Genomic DNA, 24,706 nt, shown 5'->3' with positions numbered 1-24,706 from the left:
TCATTTTCACATATGGAATGCTTAGAAACTGACGAAAATTAAGCAACTATCTTGAAATTTCCAAAAGACGACACAATAAAAAGTGGATTCAAAATTCTATGATTTTTATCCCAATCTTGTCTAGTTAATACTTTTATTTCTGAAAAACAATCGCGTTTTATCTGATGAAACCTTCTTTTTTTATCGTGCGAGGTAGGACAGTATACTCCTCACATTCAAGTATAATAAAATATTATTATTTGTATGTTTTATTTTTAAAAAGGGTGCATTTGATTTTGATGTACTGTAGCATAAACATTTGCTAAAAATGTTAAATTAGTGCACCCATTATATATATTGAGAAAGACCCTTTGTCTACGATTTTTCCGGTCAAACCTTGAACAAGTACAAGTCTGTCATTTACTGTTTAACTCAAAAATAGAAATTTAATCTTAGCCATTCTTGTTCCATTGTTGAATTGCTTAAATCATTTGATTCTTACGGTATGCAAAATCAATATGCAAAGTTCTTAGATGTGTCTGTTTAAGGTTTTCATTCTTCATCTGATGCCACCATTGAAACAATCTTTCGGCTACTACAAGGTTTATTAAGAAATCTTTAATTTTGTTGGCTTTCTGTTCCTAAATAGAATAGATTTGAAAAAAAAAGAAATTTCAGAGGTTCTTTATCCGTTATTGAAATGGTTATGATAGTAAATTTAAATAAAGATAGTAAATAAATTTAAAAAAAAGCATACCAACAGAAAATGTCTCTAATAAAAAAAAATGCTTGCATTTCAATTGCCATTTTTTTCAATATCAAACACCTACTCACTTTATGACAATATATTAGTGGAAAAATCCATCGTCAGCATCTGTTGTGTAGAAATGACATTTCAGAAACATATAATTCTTACATATCAATATTAAAATGTAATATGTTGAAATGATATATGATATAACTATGACTCATGATAAACGTGTACATTTTCTTACCTTTATAAGTCAAATTTGAAGTATTACTAGCATAAAGGTATCCTAACTGTCAGGGGTAGGCGGTTCCTATGATGATCCTACTGTACGTTTTCATATTAATGGTCTCTTCTTCAGAAGGTAGGAAAAAAGTCCTATCAATCGATGACATTTTTAAAGAATAGACATGCATCTTTCAAGAGAAAGCGAAAATAAATTTTATTCAATGATTGTGCCAAATTTGATTTTATTTGAAAATTTTATTTATTCATAAATTTTAATGATTTTTTTTTAAACTATTAAATTTTTAATTTGCAAAGCCGTCAAACGAGAATGGGCTTCCGAAGTTTTAGCATTTTCATCAGAGTACAGCTCAACAAGGTATATTCGTGTAAATTTCACAATCTTATCACTGTTGTAATCTAAATTGAAATAATCACTGTATTTTTTTTACAAGATCACATCCATAGTTTAATGCAAATTTTCTAGCTACTCAGCAAAACAGATATTGGGGAAACCAAATGTTTATCCTAAATATGGTGCTAGTTCAAAGGCATGGACACAGGGGTATGGACAGACGAATGCAAAGCAATACGTAGAGGTAAACTATTATATATAAAAACATAAGTAAATTCTGAAGAGTGTGTCTTCTTTCACTAGATATTGATTGAATTTTTTTTTTAAACATAGACATAAATTAAAAAAAAAAATCTTCCGCACATTATATTAAAATAATCTGATTCCATACTTTTGGAGACTGATAACAATTCAGTCTTAATCTTGACATTTTCATTACATAATTGTTCAAGATTATGTTTTTCAAATTCTTGATTTTATCATCATTTTCATATTGAGTATCTTTTCCATCATCAGTTGAAATTTCCGGAAAAGATTTGGTTAGCTCATGTTAACATATATGAAGTTTATAACGCTGGAGCTGTGACGAGAATATTGGCGAAAAATGGAGAACATGGATGGGTTGAAATAGCTAGAGCTCCATATGCACATTTAATCAAAAGGGCTAGAATATTTTCCCCCGAAATTAAAGTGAGTATTTTTCAAAGAATTGAGTGCACCGGGTATTTCTTATAAAGTTTCTGTTTGGAAAACATTCGCATTAAATTTTAACCTTTTAACTAATCGTATTTTTTTTAAGACGAAAGATCTTTCAACAATATCATTTTTGATAGTCATTAAATAAAGATAAACTTTTGAATACATACACATAACGAATCGAAAGCTGGAAAATTACTAGTATATTCTGTCACTAAATAATACAATTTTAAATGTTTCATATGATTTTTAAAGTAAAAATAATCACTATTCTACCCAGAGAGTGGACTTTCCTGTGAACGAGCTGAGAATAGAAGTGGACTGTACTGTTTCCCGTTCATATGTATATATTGACGCAGTTGAAATCGTTGGAGGTATTATATTTATCTTAATTTTTTTTAAAAATTCATTAGATACATATTAAATTCAATATTTCAGTTCAACGATTGTACGCAGAGGATTATGTTGGACTACTTTTCAATCCCCTGAATTTCAAAGATTCGATGTTTCTCATCAGAGTTTGATAATTGACGTATATTGTTCAGCCTTTAAAAATTGTCACCTGTATAAATCTATACTTTAAAAGTCTTACATTTTCTGAGCGGTCCGTTCTGTATGACATTGGACTACGTCACACCGTGGGCGGGAATCAGCTTTTCTTTTCTTTCTTTTGGCTTTTGTTGGTGTTTTTTTACATTGTTTTAATAACTATGAAGGAATTGACCGATTTAATTGCAGTGCGGTAAAGGAACTTTTACACCATGGCAGCCAACATAAGATACATATACATAAATAAGATAATTTAAGGTATAACAAATCATTTCTTGAATGTGTTGACTGTTCTTGGGCAAATTGCGTTTTGTAGATCCTCGAACCAAACTGTTACAGTTTGGTTACAGTTTGGTACTTGTAAGCCACAAAACGCATTTTGCTCACAAACCCAGTCCAAAAATGTATAACATTTGGTAAAATAGCCTGTTGAATAAATCAATTAATCGACCATAAACGAGGCCAACCCTCACCCCCATTCAGTAAAAATTCATGGTTACTTCCGTATAAAGTATATTTAATGGTCATTTTTTTGTATATGTAAGTAGTAGGCTTCTATTGTAAAATACAACTATAAGCAGACGTTAGGATACGAGCTCCTGAAGGAAATGAAGATTTGGTAACTTGTGAAAGATTACTCAAGTCTTAATTATTCTTTAAAGTAGATGAAAATGGAAATTGAGTATAAAATTTTATAATTTGACTATTTGTATTAATTGTATTAACGCCCAATCCAAAACATTTAAAATGTACCACTTTTCAACACTTTATACAACCATTCCACAAGATAAGGTTCAAACTCTTTAACATCAAAGACAATTACTTCTTCGGTTAAATTTTTGAGCTCGTAAATTTAAAAGCCTTGTCACTGGTCGTCTTTAAATTGTAACCCCCCCCCCCCCCCCACAAAAAAAAAACAAACAAAAAAAACCAAAAAAAAAACCAGAGGTCTGTGTTTACTCTGTTTATAATTTGAATTGATAACTGTACTTTGAGAATGGTAACAGTTCGTAATCTCCACATTTCACATAATTTTTCTAGCATTTCTAAATAACCATCACAAATATTTCAGAATTCTTACTTGGTAAATCTCAGCATTAGAAATTTATGCTTTGTTATCTTGCATTACTCAAAATAAATAAATAAATAAATATATATATATATATATATATATATATATATATATATATATATATATATATATATATATATATATATATAATTTAATTTTATTTGTATTCTTGCCTCTCATTGGTTGATTTCCAAAAAGGAACGCATAACATTTTGTATAATCTGGTTTGGTATGGGGACACACCCCCTTGACGACCAGCTTAATCATCATATCCATGCAATCCCCTCATTTCCAGTCCTCGGAATCCATGGAAAATTCCAGATTTAATAAATGTACCTTCAACTTTAAACAATTACTCGTTCTTACCTCATGTAAACAAACATCATGGCTGCAAGATCTATGTATCAGTTATTACCTCCCCTCGCTTCAAATCACTTCCGTTACTACGGTTGTATTATTGCGCGGTAAATTTGAACTTATAAAAAGCAACACAATTTTACATCAAAAGTTGTTTAATTATTTTAAAATTAAATTATAAGGAATGACTTTAATTCTTAGCCATATTATCGAGTATAATCTGGTTTGGGTCAGTTTACGCTTTTTTATAATCCGCTTCGCGGATTATAAAGCGTAAACTGACCCAAACCAGATTATACTCGATAATATGGCCAAGAATTAGAGTCATTCCTTAAATATATATATATATATATATATATATATATATATATATATATATATATATATATATATATATATATATATATATATATATATAAAATCATTATGAACTTTGCTAAAGCGCGACTAAGTATTAGCGCTTTATGACGTCACAATATAAATGTTGATTTTGTGTAACTTAGCATTGTATTGTCAAACTCCTGAAGATTGGAAATGAAACCGGTTGAGTTTATTTCGGTGTTGTGATTTTTTTATTATATATTTATATATATATATTTATATACACCGGGGTATAATTCCGGTTTTTGAATTTTAGTTTGAACCCCCCTGTTAAGTTTTACTTAACTTTAAAACATGAAAGACTTTAATCATGATATGCTTGCAGAATTATTTGGTTGAGATACATTAGTGCTGTTGCTAGATTTAATTAGTTTTGATGATTTAGAATTTCCCAAACGCGGACTTTGAGCCCTGTCACACCAAGCTGCATTCACACGGAGTCATTACGGTGTTGTTAATTTTTTAAAATTGCCGTGGAATCGCAGGAAAATTGCACAAATTTCTGTAAAATTTTCACAATATGAAGATGTGACGGCGTCCCTACGGCGACGGATGCAATTCTATGGCGATCTCATGGCGTTCTACTGCGTTCCCACGGAGATCTCTCGGCGATTGACTGCGCTTCCGCGGAGTTTTCACGTCGCGTTAGGAGTTTTCATCTTGTGTTCACGGCGTTCTCACTGCGCTGGCTGCGTTCACAATACGTTCACAATGCGTTCTATACTCATTGATATATAATCAGAAGGAATGTAAAACATTTTTGTTTAAAAATTCAAGTTACGCGATGAAAAGACTTCTAATCATGCCAAGAAAAATTCTAGATAATTAAAAATGCTCTTTTTGAATACTTTAGTTCTAAATTATTAGTATTTTATAGTTTTATGATTAAACTCCTTTTTTTCAATTTTATCGGTTCAGATGTGTTGTTAGATTTTCTTTGATTTTATTATGAATGTAAAAAAATAAACACACTGAAAAGTTTTCTACAAAATTTAAGTGAAACAGAACAAGTTCTGTTGTGATTTTCTCTGAAATTATTGCTGATAAAATATAATCCCATTGCTCTTGTTTTGTGAGTTGGCTGACAACGCCCTAACAACGCCGTGAAAGCACATTGTGATCGCCAACGGACGCTGTAGAAACGCCATGGGAGCGCAATGATCGCAGTGTCAACTCCGTGCTGTCGCTTGTAATCGCAGTCGAAAAAATCACAAGACGATAAATCTCATTAGAAGCGCCGTAAAAACGCGATAGAAACGCAGTGACATCTCCAAGGACTCCGCGACATCTCCGTGAGGTCTCCGTGGAAGCGCAGTCTACTATCATTGCGTTCGTGCCGCGATCATGTGCGTCTTCACGGCGTTCGTACAGAGCTCTCACTACGTTGTTGGAGATCTCACCGCGCTGCTACGGCGATCATACTACGTTTCTACTGCGTTCTTATAAGTGATCGCCGTCCCCTGGCGTTCTATGAGACCCTACGCGACCCTACGGCGTTCAGTAGAGATCTCGCCGCGTTGTCACGGCGCTGTAGGAGACTCTACTGCGATCACCTCGGCGTTTTGCATTTTTTGAGGACGCCGTGCAGTCGCCGTGAGGACGCAGCCCCGGTGTGACGGGGTTTTACTTCTTTTTTTTAAACAAAGGCGGTTGTCCTAGAGGGTTTAGAAAACTTTGGGATTCATGTTATCTCATCAGGAAAGCTAGAGTGTCAGCAGACACGGCATTTGTAAGTAAACACTGATTGAAAAAATGAATGTTTTGAAATGAAAGTATATAAACAACAATTTGTTTTGATCACATTTTAACTGCTTCTTTACGCCTTACATCCTTAAGGTCAACTGTTTAAATGCTGGAGGGTATCTGGCCAACTTTGAAACTCTCGAGGAGGCATTGCGGATGAAAAAAAAATTAGAAGGAATGCATACAAGTAATAATTGAAAATTATTGGTGTATCTTTTAAAATTCTTAATGTTTCTTGTATTCAAGTTTCAATTATAAATATATATTTTTGAACATTTAAAATCCACCATATTAAAATCTATTCCAATATTTTGGATATATATATATATATATATATATATATATATATATATATATATATATATAACGACAATGTTATATATATATATATAATATCAGGTACCAGCTTCTATGTTGGGGGAAGAAACATAAACAGAAGAAAACCAGGAGGGGACTGGAGGTGGATCAAGCATGGACAAGTGACCAAGATGGCGTATTACGCCTTTGGTGCCAGAGAACCCAATGGATCGGACCGTTCTCCCCAGGACTGTATGTTCTTTTATTCAGGAGAGGGCTTTGCCTTTCACAGTGTCCCTTGTCGTAGTGCTAGATCTGATGGTGGCTATATTTGCGAAGCATGAATATTAGAACATGTACTGTCAAATGGATAATGATGCAATAAAGTAAAAAATTTAACTATTGTTCTGTTTTCAATTGTGTTCTTTTCAAATATGAAGTCTCTATCTCTTGCTGTTCAAAATTATGGCGAGGGTTAAAGTTGACAACAAACAAACACACGTACAACCAGATAAGCAGACAAACAGAAAGACAGTACAAAAACAACATACGCCACGGATCTATCGATCCGGACGCATAAAAATGTTTCCCTTCTTATGTTTGAATGTTTTATTTGATAATGCCAATATCTTTTACTCCAAAATGTTTTCCAACCTTCATAAAACGCAAATATTACATTACAAATTATCACCTCTATAATTAGACTAAGTATTGGTATCGTAATTCGTTCTTATTTTCTCTCAAAATACATGAACAATTGAAAGAAATGTAAAGATAAGGAACACTGACCATGTCCTAAAGTCCATTTAAGCAACATAAATTGTGATCAGAGTAATCACAAACCCCTAAAATCAGAGATGGGATCAGGCTTCAGGGAGTAGTTAGCATACCTTGCCGACTTGTCAGGATTTGTTGTATTGATAGATCAGTTCATTGTTATGAAAGATGTTTGTAAACGTTCAGTTTAACGACGGCATTGTATTTGCAAACAAGGTCATTGCATTGACTTTACGAGAACTCGTAACTCTGTACAGTGTAATGTTTTGGGTTTCAAGACCGCCATCCTGTACCAAGTATATAAAGACATAATTGCATAAATTAACATTGTATTAAAATTGAAGAATAACAAAGTTATATAATGTTTCGAAAAAAAAATTGGTTAATACGTGTGATAAGATGACAAATGAAAATGTGTTGTGAAGCCAAGTTTCTTCATCTTCGCTGCGCCACACTCGCTATCGTCGCTGCAATGTAATTTACAATATTAAAAGATTTTTCGTTTTATCTCTTGTAACAGTTTGAACAAGTCGCATGTTTGGTTTCAGAAACATGCAATAAGTCCTTCAAAAGCACGTTTAGCTTTAAACTTAATTGATTTTATCCTAGTTTATCAATTTATTTGTCAATAGTCTGAATACTTCAAGATATTGTTTGTTCGTAGATCATAGTTTTGCGCATTGAAACAACTGGGAAACATAAACCAAATAAGCAGGTACATAGTAATACAAAAATAACGGAAAATATAGTTCTCGCAGATAAAAAAAAGTGATTTACAGTACCACTTGTAAAAATAAGACCAAAATCCTCTTTAATGTAATATTTGTCTTTAAGTCGATTTTAGATATCGTTAAGTTTCATTCCATTATCACTAAACTTTGCATAACACTGACGATGAAACGAAAAAATATTTTAAGTGGTTTTAATTTTAAAATTTACACAATTATCATTTAAATCCTATTGTTTTGTTCGGTATATGCTGTGCACAGAGGTAACAAAACAGTGACAGAATAACTTAAATATTTGAAAATAAAGGTAAAGATTAAAAATCTTAGAAAACTGCAGAATGCTGTTAGATAAGATAAGAGAGCATAAAGCGCAGCATTTACAAAGAAAAAAGGAACTATATAATTAAAGAAAAAAAATATTGAGCTACATTCCATATTGGACACTGGAAAGTTACACAATGTTCTTTCTAAAGCTTGTGATAGTGACTGTTGCTGTTGTTGATACCTTATTACTTATATTTACATTTGTAATTTATTTTTAATTTGCCTGATTATGACTTTAAATGCGTGAAATGTTTTATTTTTTAAAGTCAACGGCATATGTTTAATCCATTAAATGCGTGTTGACCTGAGAAATTATGTCAAACGTGTATGACGTTCGAGGAACCTTTATTTATACGATAATAGAGACGCATTGCTTTCAGTAGTGCTATATAAAGGAAAACATTTGCAAAAGTAAATATCACTTTAAAACAGTGAAAATGTAAATAAATTAAGAATAAAATACTGAAAATAGTTTGTTGTACTTCAACATATTTATCTATGCACCAGAATTCTGGTATTTCGACAATTTATTTTGTCTGAATTTTGGAAAGAAAAATGGATAATTGTCTCTTTATGTGCAAACCTTTACTTAATATTGGCTGGTTTGTAAAACGTGGTTTGAAAAATTATAAAATGTTAAACAATTTTTTTTCAGAAATATTGTGGAAACATGACACACTTATTAAAAAGAAATATGAGAGGAAATTTGACTCACGAAAATCGAATTTATTTATTGATCAACTTTAAAAACTAGCCTAACATCAGACGCCATTGTTTTTGTGGTAGGGAACTATGGCGATTCTACTGTGCATTTTCATGTTGGTTGTCTCTCTTCAAAAGGTAGGCTTGAAGTGCCACCATTCAAATAAACTTGCGCACAAGAGAAGAAACTTGAATGTTTTTAATTCATTCTGATGCAATCAGTATATTTGCGAGACTTAAATTTTAAACAAATGATTACATTCAACATTTATACAAAAAATTTACCTTTTAAAAAATGAAGAAATTACTGTAAAATCACATACTAGTATTTTCATGGGGTCAAATTTTCGAGGTTTGAGGAAAAATCTTGGTTTGAGGGGTTTTGAATTCGTGATTGTAAAAAGTTTCGTAGTAATGTAAATGAAATTTTACATTTCGTGGTGGTCATAAATTCATGGGTCTCTACATACCTCGAAAACAACGAAAATTAACCGCCCACGAAAATACCTGATTTCACAGTATATAATTTCATTGAATAAGTATTTGTGTGAAGGAAAAAGAAAACAATTCATTAAATTTAATAATCATAACTGATTTTTTTTTACGTGAATGGAAAGCCATCAAACACCAATGGGCCTCAGAAGTTACAGCATTTTCGTCACAGTACAACACAGGCTCGTAAGATCCTTGCATTCTTATTCAGCTTCTATTTTATTTCCTGTGTAACTAATATATTAAGTTTAATATTATTAGTTTAAGGCAACACCAATAAAATTTTTTGTTCGTCGGACCCGCGCTCTCGTATTTAAACAAAACTATGAAAATAATATTAATTCAAATTTCCCGCACCATGGGGATTTCTGTGCTATTTTCTGTTTAATTTCCGCTCTATTTATTGTATTTTTAATCTGTTTACTCTGTATATCAGAAAAAATATAATTGTCCGCTCAAATTTTTTTTACGATCCGCCTAAAAATTTCGCCTTCAAAAAGTAATAACATTATTATTTAACCGCTTGCCCGCTCGTACTTTTTTTCATCAAATGTCCGACGAACAAGAAATTAAATTGGTGTGGCCTAATTTGAATTCAATATTCCATTCATAAATTCTGCATTTTTTACAGATACTCAGCAAAACAGATATTGGGGAAACCCAATGTTTATCCTCGCTATGGTGATTTCTCAGGGACATGGACACAGGCAAGTGGACAACTGAACGAGAACCAGTTTATACAGGTAATATGTCATCTCAAGAAAAAAAAGTTAACAATGGCCAAGAATTAATCTAGCGATTGTCTTTTTTCCGGCATAACAATGTTTCTTATGGCTTCTTATGCCATGTTTTTTTTCTTAATTTAGCTTCCGCGTGCACCTTTTGACCCTCCATACCAGAAAACGCAAAATATTTTAAGTCCTGAAATTGATTACTTGGTCGAAATTAATAAAATTTTCTCAATGTCTTTAAATAAATCTGTAGAGAATGTCACTTGATATGTAATTTAAGCATTTAATGCTTTGATTTTGATAAAGAATTGATATTTCTTTCAGGAAAATGGTTCAATGAGATAAAAATACTTTGAATATAGCGTCATTTTTATTACCTTTTAGTCTGTATTTTATGTTTTGGTTTGGTTTTTCCGAAGAGGTATAGGTAGGTTTTGAACAAATGTTGGTCTCTAAACAGAGGGGAAAAAAACTTGGAATTGTCATATAACAAGATTTTAAAAAGTAATGCACCGTGATAAACAAAGGTGGTCAATACAGTTGAAAGATTTTTTTACTGCAAAGAAATTCTCTTTTTTTAAAAAAAAAAAGGAAAAAGAAACAAACAAATTCAAAGCTAAAATAAAAGCGGACTTTGCAAAGTAATATTTAAGGTATGCTTTTGTTTCGTTTCCAGGTTAGATTTCCAGAAAAGGTTTGGCTAACTGAGGTTAATATTTATGAAACATATAATGCCGGGACTGTCAAGAGAATACTGGCGAAGAATAAAGAAAACCAGTGGACTGAAATTTTTAAGGTTTCCCAAGAACACCCAATTAGGAACTTCCTAAGGAAGGCTAGGAAATTCTCACCTAAATTAAAAGTGAGATGTTTTCTTAAAAAATTGTAGTATCTGTCAAAGTACTATGTTCATGGCGAGGTACGTTGCCATGTATAAGCATTTTTTGAAGTCTACTACTAGTACTCAAGAATTACTGGACAAGAAGAGTAGAAATTTGCATGGAAGCGTTTTTACATTGTGTAAATTCAAATTCAAGAGCAATGTTTCATTAGGACCTTTATTGGCCATTTAAATTTCTGTAATACCAAAACTGCTCAGTTTTAATTTACAATGCATTAAAAATAGCACATGGCTCTTTGTGACTGCATATCTACTGAAAATGACGTAATGTTCTCGCTAGTACATGTATTACGATGTCATGAATTTGATATTTTTTCCAAACTCTGAACATTTCTTAAAAAACGGCCAGTGTTGAACATGAAACATTTTGTATATATCTTTGATTGAAAAACGCAACTATATATGAGAAAAGATTTTATAAAAGATAGTTAAACATCATAAACATGATTTTCATATTTTAGATCGAGAGATGGGTTCATATTTTAATTTCTTGCTGAAGGCTCTATCAGTTGAAACTTTGTTACGAAAAACGGAAGCACTATAAGTCTATAACTTATATTGTTGTTTCAAATGAGACACTGGGTCTTGACTAAGTAATTGGTGCATAGACAGGACCATTTTATGCATAGACCAAACCCTTTGCTTATTCCACACGTGACCCCCAGGGTAAGGTGAAGCAATGATAGGAGAACAAAGTTATTAACAGAAATTTATTGGAATCTTTGAAAATCTTCTCAACATCAGAAAAGGCATTGTAAGTCCAATATATATGTAGGACTCCAAAGTGCGATTGGACTCCAAAGTCCGATGGACACGCCAGAGTCCCATGGTTTGCGTCAAACCCCGATGGTTTGACATCCCGAAGTCCGATAGTACGAAAAACAATTAACGTTCATGATGCCATAGTAATACTGCACAAAATGCGATGCTGCACCATGCCAAGTTCCAAATAATTTAAATAATTTAAAAAGGTTAAATGTCACTACTGGACCTGTTGCATACTCCCGTAGAAACAGAGTGATGATCTTTGTTCATTCTGCCGAATTTGAAACAAAAATGTTTTTTTTAAAGAAACATGATTGTATTCATGTGGCACAATCAATGATTTTTGTTAGTTACATTTATGAAGTCAGGAAAGGTGTAACGGGGATCATTCACTAACTGCAGTAAATTGTTGTACACTGGGATTGTATGCACATGTACATGTGTTAAAGGTTTGAGTACCTCCTTTTTACCTTCCATGGTAAAAATGCCAGTCTGGGTTAAGTTTTATAGGATCAGCTTGAATAATTGAAATTGAACTAAAACATTAATCTGAACTCTCCAAAGACCCTATCAGGCCCCAAACTACCCCTCGCGGCCACAGACTAGAATCTACACTATGTAATGAAGCTCTGACTTAAGTTTCATTTTTTCTGGTCCAGTGGTTCCTTCAGAAGAAGAAGAATTTTGAAAAATGCCATTAATTTTTCACTTATTATTGATTAGTTCTTTGCAACAATTGGTTGAAAATGGCCCAGTTGCTCTCAAGAAGAAGCTGAAGATGGTAAAGAAATGTTTATGACGATAACGACACCAAAAATATATTGTGCACCTTTTTTTTTGATTACGAATAAATCTTTCAAAAACATGTCAGTTATAAAATATATGTTCGTCAATCGTATTATGAAAAGAAATTGTAATAAAATTGAGAAATTTTAGAGAATGATATTGATTTTTATTTTCAAAAAACCGATCCCCATCGAAGTTAAAAAGATTCCAATCAAAATCTTCAATACAAAAATAAATAGACACCGATGTGCTGCGTCTAAGCTCTTGCTGCTGCCAAATCTATTAGAATGTTAAGTTCAATAACTTTGTAAACGATATTACACCCAAGAACCTAATAGTCTTGTGAATTTTTTTATCTGAAGTACTGTGTGTGTTCGAAATTATCAAATTTTGACTATTGTCTAGTAAAAAGTGTTAGTTATACTGAATATTGAGATATGTCCAGAACAGTTTAGATATATCAGGATGTAATACAAGAGATGCAATTTATCTATTTAATTTTTCAGTTAAACTGGTGTCTAACCTGACCTCTCTTAAATCGAATCTTTACATCTATTGTGTAATATATTCCTATTATTCAGAAAATGCGCTCATAGACATGTAACATTAGAATGGCAATGACTCATAATATACATATATGTTTACAGACTTTATAAATCAATGTTTAATAACAAAACTTTGTGTTGGTAGGTGGCTATGATGTTTCTAGAGTCATTTCATATTGATCATCTTTTCTTTGAGAGATAGACTGAAGCTCAAGTTACTCACGATATGCTGTTTCAATAACAATTGTCATGTCGCGCTTCATGAAATACATTTATGTGCAACTTAAAATAACGAAATACCTGTATTATATCTTTTATATAACAGTTAATTTTTTTGCAATGAATATACGAGGGTTGTCCCAAAATTTCGTAGACTGAGCTCATATCTTTTAAAGAAATTAATGTATCTTTATAAAATTTTCAGGGTGGATAAAGCATGTTCTTGGCAGATAAATTACAAAGTTTTATCATGTTTACTTGAAATCTTTTCGAGTAATAACATTTAAAGTGATATAGTTCTCTAACACCCGGAGCAATCTGCAACGTCAAAAAATACAAATATCAACAGTTCAAATTTTTGGAGAAAATATTTCAATTACCAGAATCAAATTCTTAAATTAAACGAAACGGTTATATTTATAAATGTTAAATATCTTAATTACTATGATGTGATCAAACATTAAAATATGTAAACAAAGTATATGCATGAACAGGTATGAAATAATAATAATTTTAAAACGCTATATTTCTACGGGCTTTTCGTCTATTTTCTCTAATGGATTTGCACAATGGAACTCTTGCCCATTTCTTAGCCCTGTCTTTTATTTTAATTACTGTTATTGACATATACATAGAGAAACCCTTTTAGTCATCTTAAATACTAAGGAGGAGAAAAAGTTTCGTAGCCTTACAAACATTTATGACTGGTACATTTCTGTAAGAGTGAATTCAGGATCAAAACACTTGATCATAGTCCAGTGCGCCGCCTTGGCCAACGCAGCCGCCATTTTTCAAAAATTCGGATTTTAACCCCATGTATATAAAACGTTATAAAATTCATATTTATCAAATAATACACACAAAATTTGAGGAAATATAGTTAATAAAACAATATTAAGAATTTTCTTTTCCATTAAATAAAATATGGGGTATTAATTACTTTTCCGTAGGATTTTAAATATAATATACCAAATTTTAATTACAACTTTTGGGTATTGCGCCGCCTTCCCACACCAGACAATGTAATGTGTCTTTTAAATTGGAATAATTTGTGTAGTTACTCTTTATTTGTCCATAAATTTATTAGATAGTATTTGTTTAATCTATATACGAAGTTTCATTCATATATGACGTAGGGTTCCTACAAAACAACGCTTGTCTACGGAATTTTGGGACAACCCTCGTATATACAATGTACATGTATTACTGATTCATTTTCAGTAGACCCTCCACACATGATGATTTATTACATAGACAATTATATTGATATTTAAGAAAACATTTTGTTAAAAGACATTCTGATTGTACACACAGTAAAGTGGCGTTGATATTAAAAAGATGATTGAGTTTCTCACTGACACTGCTTATGTAGTTTTTGGAGATCAGGTCTTCAAACAAGAGAATTTGTATGGGTACCAATTGTGTTTCCTTATTAGCATACCTATTTTTGTAATCAAATGAAGCAGAATGTATTCAGCAAATACCCTATGAGAAGAAGAAAACACTTGCCTGAGAAAAAGAAAACACTTGCTTGCGGCGGTTACTTCAACTCAACATTTCAATTTATCGACGACGTAGTATCAATTTGAATTAACAATAGTTACTTCAATTCATATCTCGACTTGACGTATTCCAGTGAACTTCTGTATTTGATCTGCTCCCAATTTGTATTGTTTAAATGGACTTTAATCTTGAATACTGTTCGTTATTACCATATTTTGTGCAGGAAAAGACAGCCAGAATACCCAGTAATAGCAGGCCTTCGGAGAAATTCCTCCAGAGAAGATATGTATTTAGAACTGGGAACCATTAAGTAAGAGAAGTGAAAGACAGAAACTTTAAATATTGTACAAAGTAGTTTAATGCATACCCCCTCTTTCTCTTCAAGAAATGGTCAATTTTTTAATCAAGTATTTTTAAAAAACGACAAGCAAAAGATTAGAAAAAAACTTATATTTCGTTACCTTAATGAAACTCTAGTAAATTCTAAACATACCAACTATACAAATCTGTGAACAGGGTATAGAACACAATCGTAGCCAGAAAATTCCAATGATGGAATCAGGTGACTAGGATGATTAAGCATGAACGTAGCCAGGAAATTCCAATGGTTGGATCAGGTACCTCCCCTGTTGGCCGACCCAAACATAACCTGCGTGAGCTCGTTGTTTTGATCAGTTAAGTAATTTTTTTGAGTATCGAATATGTAATATCGAATAGGTAAGAAATATCAAGTAACAACTGATCGTTTCTTCACCTGATCCTGCCACAAAAATCTTGACTTCCATCCTTTCACAAAACAAATTTGAAAACAGGTTATATAAGTGCTGTTTTCTCCAAATTGTTTTGTCTTTAGCGGTGGGCACATCATGACAAGTTGTTTTGTTCTGACCTTTAGCAAAAAAGGCACGGATTTATGCCACAAAGTTAAATGAAAGACAGTCCTTGACTACTAATCACAAGTTCAAGTAGAAACTGACAGCTTACTAGTGCTTTTAACCTTGTTATTATTGATGACATTATAATTATCCAGCAGATTACAAACTATGCTTATCTTTGAAAATATATGTCCAGGGACTATAATGTAATTTCTAAAATAAAAATCCAATTTAAATCATGCGTGTAATTATCAGGACATTTCTTAAAAGATATTATTTAAATTTTGATTTAGTAGCACCCGAGAATTGCAATTGCCTGAGCAGTTTAATCCTTTTACTAAGAGATTTTGCAATTTCCTAGCATCTGCAATTCCCAGTTTGCGTAAGAAAATGTCCCTGTCTTTACAATACTTGCAATGATGCATTATTTGGATATGGTTTAAAGTTTTTAATTATTTTAAAGTCCATATTTACTGTCTGTTGAAAAGGAACCTATATTTTAAAAAAAAAATTAGCTTCAAATTTTATGAAACGAAATCAATTTTTGTTAAAGACGCTTAATCCGATTCCAATCGCGAAAAAGTATATTCCTTTTTCTTCTTGAAAAATAATTGTCCATAAATTGTTTCAACTTTTGTCAAATTATATCCCCAAAGTCTTTTTCTTTTAAAAGATATCAGAATTCAAAAGTTAAAAAAATAATTTTTGTTACAAAAAATAATCCTTTGTTGCTTTCGCGTGAAATCACCTTTGAAAAATTAAATTTATCGCTTATATGTCATGAAGAACAAACCCGAGCATTTTTTTTTCCACAACGAACTTTTACCTGTACACGGACAATATTTTAGCTTTCGTTATTAAACTTCCTCGAAAAAAAATCTTGAAAAATGTCTGATTTTCTTTTATTCTTTAAATATGCATATTAATATAAAAATTACTATGGACTATATTCTATTAATTTCTTAATTTTTAAAAGTTATGACTTAGGCTTTTACTAATGGAAAAAAAGACTCGTGTTTGAATTACTGAGTATCTTCATAATTAGATATAAACGATAAATTTATTTTTTTTCTAAGGTGACTTCACAACAGGTCTTAACTTCCCGTCAGGAACTTCTGTTGGTCAATAAGGTTTTTGATCTATGTTTTCCATGTAAGGATTGTTGTAATAAACTATTAAATCTATTTCATGATTTATTTTTTATAATTTTATCTTTGTAATGACGTACTTTTATTGTGTAAAATAATATGTGCGTGTTTAGGATTAAGCGGCTTTAAAGTTTCTACCTAATTTACCATAATAGTTGATTACAAAAGTTAATGTTTTGAAAATATGGCTTAAAAATCTAACTATTAAATAAATTTAAAAGAAAAACAAAAAGAAATCATAAAAAAAATAAAGAAAATCGAATTGCGTTTTAAAAGATACATTCATATTTGGAATTTCATTTAAAACCATACAATTGCTTTATTATTATGCGTAGGGCTCTAATTGGCGACTATTTTGGTCGGCGTGGCGCTAGAAATAATGAATGGTGCCTAATTTTGTTATATAAATCGCCAAATTGGCGAACATTTTAAAATTGACTTGGTGATCGCCATATTACTGAACTATAAACATTTTCAATTTAATTTTTTATAAAGAGCAGAAAAAGGTTTAAAATTTAACAATGGACACGTCCCTATATATACACGTAGACTAATATCAGTTTTTAAATCGATGCCTAAGAAAAAAAAATTAACAAGCGACTAATTTTTTTTAATTAGGAACCAGTTGGCGCCTAAATTATAGAGGTCACATAGAGGCTTATTGTGTGATATTAAACTAGTATACGAATCAGATTAGACGCATTCAGAGAATATTCTTTTGCTTAATTTAATTGATAACTTAATAAACTTCTCAACTAACGCCTTGAAGTGAATTAAGCACAAAAGGAGAAGGAGATATTTTTAATTTTTTAGCATCTGTTATGTTGTTGTCAATATCTGATCCATTAAACAAATTTAAAATCTAAATGTCAATTTATAATAACTTTTGATTTGACCACTTTAATGTATAGAGAAAACATACCCTTTTCCATATCACATCCAGTATATTAAAGTCATAAAACCAACATCAGCGAAGGGGCTGATACAGGATGTGATATGAAAAACGGTATGTTTTATAGAGAGGAATACATAACAAATTCTGTATCACACCCCATATATCAACATGAGACCCCAATATCAGCCCGAGGGTCTGTTTAAAAATTTCATTCTACATGTGATGAAATTATAAGATTTTTAAAAAGAACTGTAAGATTTTTAAATAGAACTAAAAAATTTTTTGAAAAATGAAAATTAAAAAAAGAGACATATTTTTTAAATTAAAAAAATCAGTAGATTTCTCTAACCGTCATTGTTATAATAATGATGATGATAGTAAATAAAAATTAGCATTCATTTAATGACATTTTCTATACTAAACAGACTTACTGTAATAGTGTGTTGGAAAAAATTCAAACGTTAACACCTGTGTGAGAAGGGTCAGTATTACAGAAACAGTTTTTTTTTTAAAATAAATTGATTAAAATGCAATATGCTGAAATGTTGTTTGAAAAGAGCAATGACTCATGATTAAACGTGTACATTTTATTTCCTTTATAAGTAAAATGCAAAATTTGTGTAACATAAAGATATCGCTTCTGAGAGGGGTGGAACGCTATGATCATTCTACTGTGCGCTTTCATTTTAATCTTTTCTACTTCAGAAGGTTAGAAAAAAAATCTTATCAATCAATGAAATTTTTAAAAATGATACATACATCTTTACATATGCCAATAAACGAATATGAAAATTAAATTTTATTCAATGAATTATTTAAGAAAAATGTTTATTACAATTTACGATATTAATTTTCTTTTATTTGAAAAAAAAAAAGCTGTCAAACGAGAATGGGCTTCGGAAGTTACAGCATTTTCTTCACAGTACGGCTCAGGAAGGTAAACTAGTTAAAACTTTAATATTTCTTACTACAGTTGTAATCTACATTAATCTAACGATTAATTATTGGTGATTTATTACAAATTACTTATAGTTAATGCAAATTTTCTAGCCAGTCAGCAAAACAGATATTGGGGAAACCAAACGCTTATCCTAAATATGGTACCAATTCAAAGGCATGGGCACAGGGGTATAGAAAATGGAATGCAAATCAGTACATTGAGGTAAACTAATAAAAAACTGACCTTTGAAAGGGGTGTCTCCTTTCACTAGATAATAATTGAATTCTTTAAAAAACACAGACATAAATTTAAAAAAAAAAAATCTGCATATTATCCTCTCAAAATAGTCTTATTCTTTACTTATTGAGAAGGATTACAGTTCGTAATCTTGGCATTTTTATCATTTCTTTCATGAATATCCTTTGAATTATCAGCTGAGATTTCCGGAAAAAATTACAGTTCGGAACCTTGGCATTTTTATCATTTCTTTCATGAATATCCTTTTAATTATCAGCTGAGATTTCCGGAAAAAATTTGGTTAACTCATGTTAACATATACGAAGTTTATAATGGTGGAGCTGTCACGAGAATATTGGCGAAAAACGAAGAAAAACGATGGATTGAAATATTTAGGGCTCCATATGCACATTTAGTCAAGAAGTCAAGGATATTTTCCCCCCAAATTAAAGTGAGTATTTTTCAAAGAATTTAGTATAGAATATAATTTATTAAATAATGTTTCTGACTAGTAAACATTTGCATTGATTTTTAGACTCTTTAAGTAATCGTATTTTTAAAGATGAAGGATCTCTCAACAACAACATCATTTTCTAATTCATTGAGTAGAAATAAGTTTTGGAAACACACAAATTTTCTAATTAAAAATCGTATTTAGTTACAAGAAGGATATGGAGATAACGAACAGTATTCAATATCAAAGTCCATAAAACAATACAAAATAGGCGAAGAGCAAACACGGACCTCCAGAACATCAGAGGTGGGATCAGGTGCCATGGAGGAGTGAGAATTCCCTGCTGACCGGTCACAACCGTCTTGTGCCTATTGTCATGATCGGGAAATAACGGACAAATCCGTCGTCAATTCAGTGTATAAATAATGGACTAACAATTAGTATGAAAAACTTTGTATTTGCTGACAAGGTCATTGTATCGACCATAGAAGTTACGAAATGAAGACTTTAAACGAGACTGTTGATATTCTTGTTTCATTAACTTGCTTGTCAATAATTTACTTCGTTTTAGAAATTGTTCATACGTAGAGCATGCTCTTGCATATCAAATCAACAGAGATATATATACACTCCGTATGCAGGTGATGAAGGTATATTGCTGCATAAGTAAACGAAGTTGACGATAGAAAAGTTAAAGTCATCACGTTTATCATACAGCTTGGTTGTTAGATTACCATTAACGTCTTTTTCAAATAAAATATCCAAGTATGAAACAGATGTTTCAGACTCTGTGGTATCTTTTATCTCAAGCTCACCAGGATATATCGTATCGACGTACGAATGGAAATTACCATTGTTAATTGACAATAAGTCGTCAATATATCTAAATGCCGAGTTGAAGACCACAGCAAGTGTTTTCTTCTTTTCACGCATAAGATTTTGTACAGATTCTGTTTCATACGAAAACAAAAATAGGTCTGCTAATAACGGAGCGCAATTGGTACCCATTGGAATTCCAATAGGTTGTTGGAAGACCTGGTCTCCAAAAACCATATAGATATTGTCAATCAGAAACTCAAGCATCTTTTTGATGTCGACTTCAGAGTACTTGTGTGTACAATCAGAATGTTTTTAACAAAATAATTTTGCAAATGACCAATAATCAGGTAAGGAAATTTACGAGTTCCATATTTATTGAAAAAGCAGCTGTCAATGATATCAAAAAGCATGGACTTTAATTTATCGTGGGGAATGGTTGTGTATAAAGTTGAAAAGTCGTACGCTGTTGATTATAAATTCTTGTGATTTTGATAAATTCTTGTGATTTCAAAATTGTCCAAAAGTTCTTTGGAATTATTGAGTATATAAGTACTGATCATTTAATCTATCTGATTCTTTTTTCACTTCTTGATCATTGAACACAGAAGGATAGATTGTTTTCATATTGCCCCTCAATATTTTAATACGCGACTTTAACATGGATCTGATACATTTAATCCATTCTGACAAGGTGTCAAAGTCTTCTTTTTCATATCTGGCCCGTCGTTTGGCGTAATTTTCAACAGAATCATAATATTTATGAAATTCCGACGCCAGTTGAAGGGTCGGGGTTCCCTATATTTAGGACCTTTTAAAGTAAGTGATCTAAGGTCCTCATTATCAACTATATTTACGTCACATGTAATAACGTGTCCGGCAGGACTATAGTTGTAGGGCGAAGAAGAACATGAACACGATGGAGGAATATGTTTCAGATACTCGGTATCCAGGCCATGTTAAGTTTTTTTTTGTAATTGAAAAGTTTGGAAGCAATGGTCGATGTATATTTGTAGGAAATACAAGATGTAGTCTTTAACTTGAATTATGGTGGAATACAAGAACGGACCCGTTTGTGATTAAGAATATTACTTATATTAACCGCGTCAATTCCTTTATTGGCATATTGAAATTTAAGGCAAAAACGGATTGTTTTAGCTGCATTCTAAAGAATGCAGCTAAATGATTTGTAGATAATGGCATCCTTAATACCTAAATATTTTGTATAATTAAAAAAAAATTAAATTAAACTATTAACATATTTTTCTACTCAGAGAGTGGATTTCCCTGTAAATGAGCTGAGAATAGAAGTTGATTGTACTGTCTCAGGGACATATGTATCCATTGACGCAGTTGAAATCGTTGGAGGTATTTATTCTCATCTTAATATTTCGCTTGTATTAGAATGTATTAGGAACAAATCAATTCAAGTTAAATATTTCAATCAAACGAAATTAAATGAAAGGTTTAACCTCGGTTTATTTGTCTCTGTCTCAAATATATTGCGACTGATTGAGATTATTGTTAATCACCAGAAATTGGTAAATTATATTGTTTCATGAAATTCTTTACAGTTTTATGAAATATTAAAACCCTAAAGGATATGGACATTTTTTGGTTGCTTGGAAAATATCATACAAGAGGAATTGCTTTTTGAATGGAGAGGAGCATTAGAAATGAGAATAGAATTTCCTTTTTTTAAATTGTATTCTGGGTCTCTGATCAAGACATCCCTTCCCAGATGTTTTAGCAGTTTTGTTATGTTCTTATTTAATTCCATACCCGAAGCTTATTTAGTCTTTTTCAAAACAAAGGTGGTTGTCCTAGGCGGTTTAAAAAACTCGGCGATTCTTGTTATCTCATCAGGAAAGCTAGAGTGTCGGCAGACACGGCGTTCGTAAGTAGATAAAAAGCTGGAAATGATTTTATTGAAATGATTGCGTAAAAACTGCAATTTCTTTTGATCATCTGTTATTTGCTTCTCTGTGCATTTCATCATTAAGGTCAACTGTTTAGAAGCCGGTGGGTATTTGGCCAACTTTGAAACTCTAGAGGAGGCGATGCGAATGAAAAAAATTCTAAAGAAAATGGGCAGAGGTAATAATGGAAACTTTTGGGAGTCCTTTTAAAATTCTTCGAGGTTTCATTTATGCATTTTTGTATCAGTTTAAGACCATTTTTCATAAAAATCTAATTCATTCTTTTCTAATTCAATTTGTCTTCAAATTTTATTTCGCATACGGGCATTAAATGACCCGATGAATGATCTTTTCTAAATTCCTAAGGTTTCTTCTATAATAACACTTACTCATATTTTTTGAATCTATTAAGATCAACTTAGTGAAATATATTCTATTTTTCAAACTTAAAATATCAGGATTTAACTTCTACGTTGGAGGAAGAAATATTAACAGAAGAAAGCCCGGGGGAGATTGGAGATGGATCAAGCATGGACAAATGAATAAGATGAAATATTATGCCTTTGCTGCCAACGAACCTAATGGGTCTGACAAGTCGCCTCAAGACTGCATGTTCTTTTATGCCAGAAGCCGCTACTCGTTCCACAATATCTATTGTGACAATGGTTCACATCTTAGTGGCTATATCTGCGAAGCCTGAAAATTGTCAATTGATTTATAATGCAATAAATTGAAAGCATCGTATCATTTTTCTGTTTTTTACTAATATTTATAGAATTATGAATGTAACCTGACTATAGCTAGAATTACAGATCGATCGACCTTCCCGTTGTTTGAATCTTTATACTTAGTGAGATTACATGTAATTTTACTGGACAGAGCTTCTGTACCAAAACTTGGGAAAATCTTAACTGCACATCTTCTAATGTTGTTTGTGGAATGGAATGTAATTTGTGCGGACTTTTTTATGTTGGTGAAACCAAGGGATCATACAATAAAAGAGTATCAGGTCATCGATTTCAAATAAATCATGGGGGTCAGCAGCTTTTATACAAACATTTTAATTTACCTTATCATTCTGTTTTATCAATAAAAGTAAGAATTCTCGAAAAGATATATCACCACAAAAATAGCCCTTTACTGAGTGCACCTTTCCGTAGACAACGAAAGGAATTTTGGATTAGAAAACTAGGGACAGCCTTTCCCTATGGATGAAATGACAGTGTCGAGAGTGTTTGAAATCTTTCCAGTCCACAGTGTAATAATGTAAATGTGATGGGACTTTTTAACCATATACAGAGACGTAAGCGTAGTCATGGGCATCGGTCTTACAATAAACCTCTATTACACGATGTTTCTTTTGATTCATTACAACCTTATGTTAATCAACAGTTATGTCTGCATCATATTCGCACCAAACTTTACTCTGTCCCTTTGAAACTTATAAGTAGTCCTCTTGAAAGGTCAAGGAAAGCCTTGGATTCCTCGACACCACAATATAGGCTCGGATCTGTGGTTATGGATATTGCAATCCATAGGCTTTTTAAACCCGTGTGTTTTACTGAAGAAAATGCAGCTAAATAGTCCTTCTTTTCTTTAAACTTCAATATGCCAATAAAGGAATTAACGCGGTTAATATAAGTAATATTCTTAATCTCAAAAGGGTCCGTTCTTGTATTCCACCATATTTCAAGTTAAAGACTACACCTTGTATTTCCTACATATATACATCGCCCATTGCTTCCAAACTTTTTAATTACAAAAAAACTTTACATGGCCTGGATACCGAGTATCTGAAACATATTCCTCCATCGTGTTCATGTTCTTCTTCGCCCTACAATAATAGTTCCACTGGGCACGTTATTACATGTGACGTAAATATAGTCGATAATGAGGACCTTAGATCACTTATTTTAAAAGTTCCTAAAAATATAGTTTTATGGTTTAGTTCAACTTTTCCACTCGGCGAGTGGAGTTTTGACGCTATTTACGGAGATTAAAGAAAACAAAGACAAGCAAGCCATATATGGTTGTGTAGATAAATTATCATAGTTGACATAGGTATAAACAGTTTGCCACTGCCTTTTCTCTGAAAGTGTAAATGAGCGGGATTCTAAGAGAGAGGGGTACTCCGTGTAATTTGGAGTTAGATACCTTGTGATTATTATACTATGGGTCAAAAATTTATTACAGAAACAAGTGCCTGTGTCATAGTTCCCTTTCTAAGGAAGAAATTCTTCAAAATCATATGTTAGTTTTGAATATTTTAATATCCTGAGGAACCAAAATGAATTTGAACTACCATATAGATATTGGATTTCAAAACTTCATGAGAATCCTTACAAATATAGATACATATGTAGTGGGTTCCAGTAAATGTTCAACCAAACCTCTTTCTTTACTCCTCACTAACATGTTAACAGTAGTAACGGGAAACTTCAAGAGTACTGTGCAACATATTCAAGAAGTGTTGTGAATCAGATGTGGATACTCAATAATTCCATAGAACTTTTGGACATTTTGAAATCACAAAATTTTACCAAAATC

The 24,706-nt window shown here is 31.8% G+C and overlaps 1 protein-coding gene across 4 annotated transcripts; it reads left to right on the top strand.

The window, feature by feature from the left end:
• Positions 1–966: 966 nt before the first annotated feature.
• LOC134258201 (uncharacterized) lies at positions 967–22,908 on the top strand. Of its 4 annotated transcripts, none has more exons than XM_062740746.1 (8): positions 967–1,091; positions 18,670–18,730; positions 18,844–18,955; positions 19,248–19,421; positions 21,515–21,608; positions 22,055–22,137; positions 22,244–22,337; positions 22,618–22,908. In XM_062740746.1, the coding sequence occupies exons 1-8, from the start codon at positions 1,043–1,045 to the stop codon at positions 22,857–22,859; spliced, it is 909 nt and encodes a 302-aa protein (XP_062596730.1). In that variant the 5' UTR covers positions 967–1,042; the 3' UTR covers positions 22,860–22,908. The 4 variants fall into 4 exon arrangements, with proteins under 4 accessions (XP_062596730.1, XP_062596729.1, XP_062596727.1 ...); XM_062740745.1 differs by lacking the exons at positions 18,670–18,730; positions 18,844–18,955; positions 19,248–19,421; ... (2 more) ...; positions 22,244–22,337; positions 22,618–22,908 and adding exons at positions 1,271–1,331; positions 1,440–1,551; positions 1,824–1,997; ... (2 more) ...; positions 6,199–6,292; positions 6,505–6,801 and having other exon boundaries at positions 981–1,091; XM_062740743.1 differs by lacking the exons at positions 18,670–18,730; positions 18,844–18,955; positions 19,248–19,421; positions 21,515–21,608 and adding exons at positions 1,271–1,331; positions 1,440–1,551; positions 1,824–1,997; positions 2,284–2,377 and having other exon boundaries at positions 983–1,091.
• The last annotated feature ends 1,798 nt before the right edge of the window (positions 22,909–24,706 follow it).

Source organism: Saccostrea cucullata, unplaced genomic scaffold, assembly GCF_032062105.1.
Source record: "Saccostrea cucullata isolate Sc308-1 unplaced genomic scaffold, CSIRO_AGI_Scuc_v1 ctg2402, whole genome shotgun sequence".
Lineage (NCBI taxonomy): Eukaryota > Metazoa > Mollusca > Bivalvia > Ostreida > Ostreidae > Saccostrea > Saccostrea cuccullata.
The sequence above is the reverse complement of the archived record's forward strand: the minus strand, read 5'-3'. Positions and strand labels throughout refer to the sequence as shown.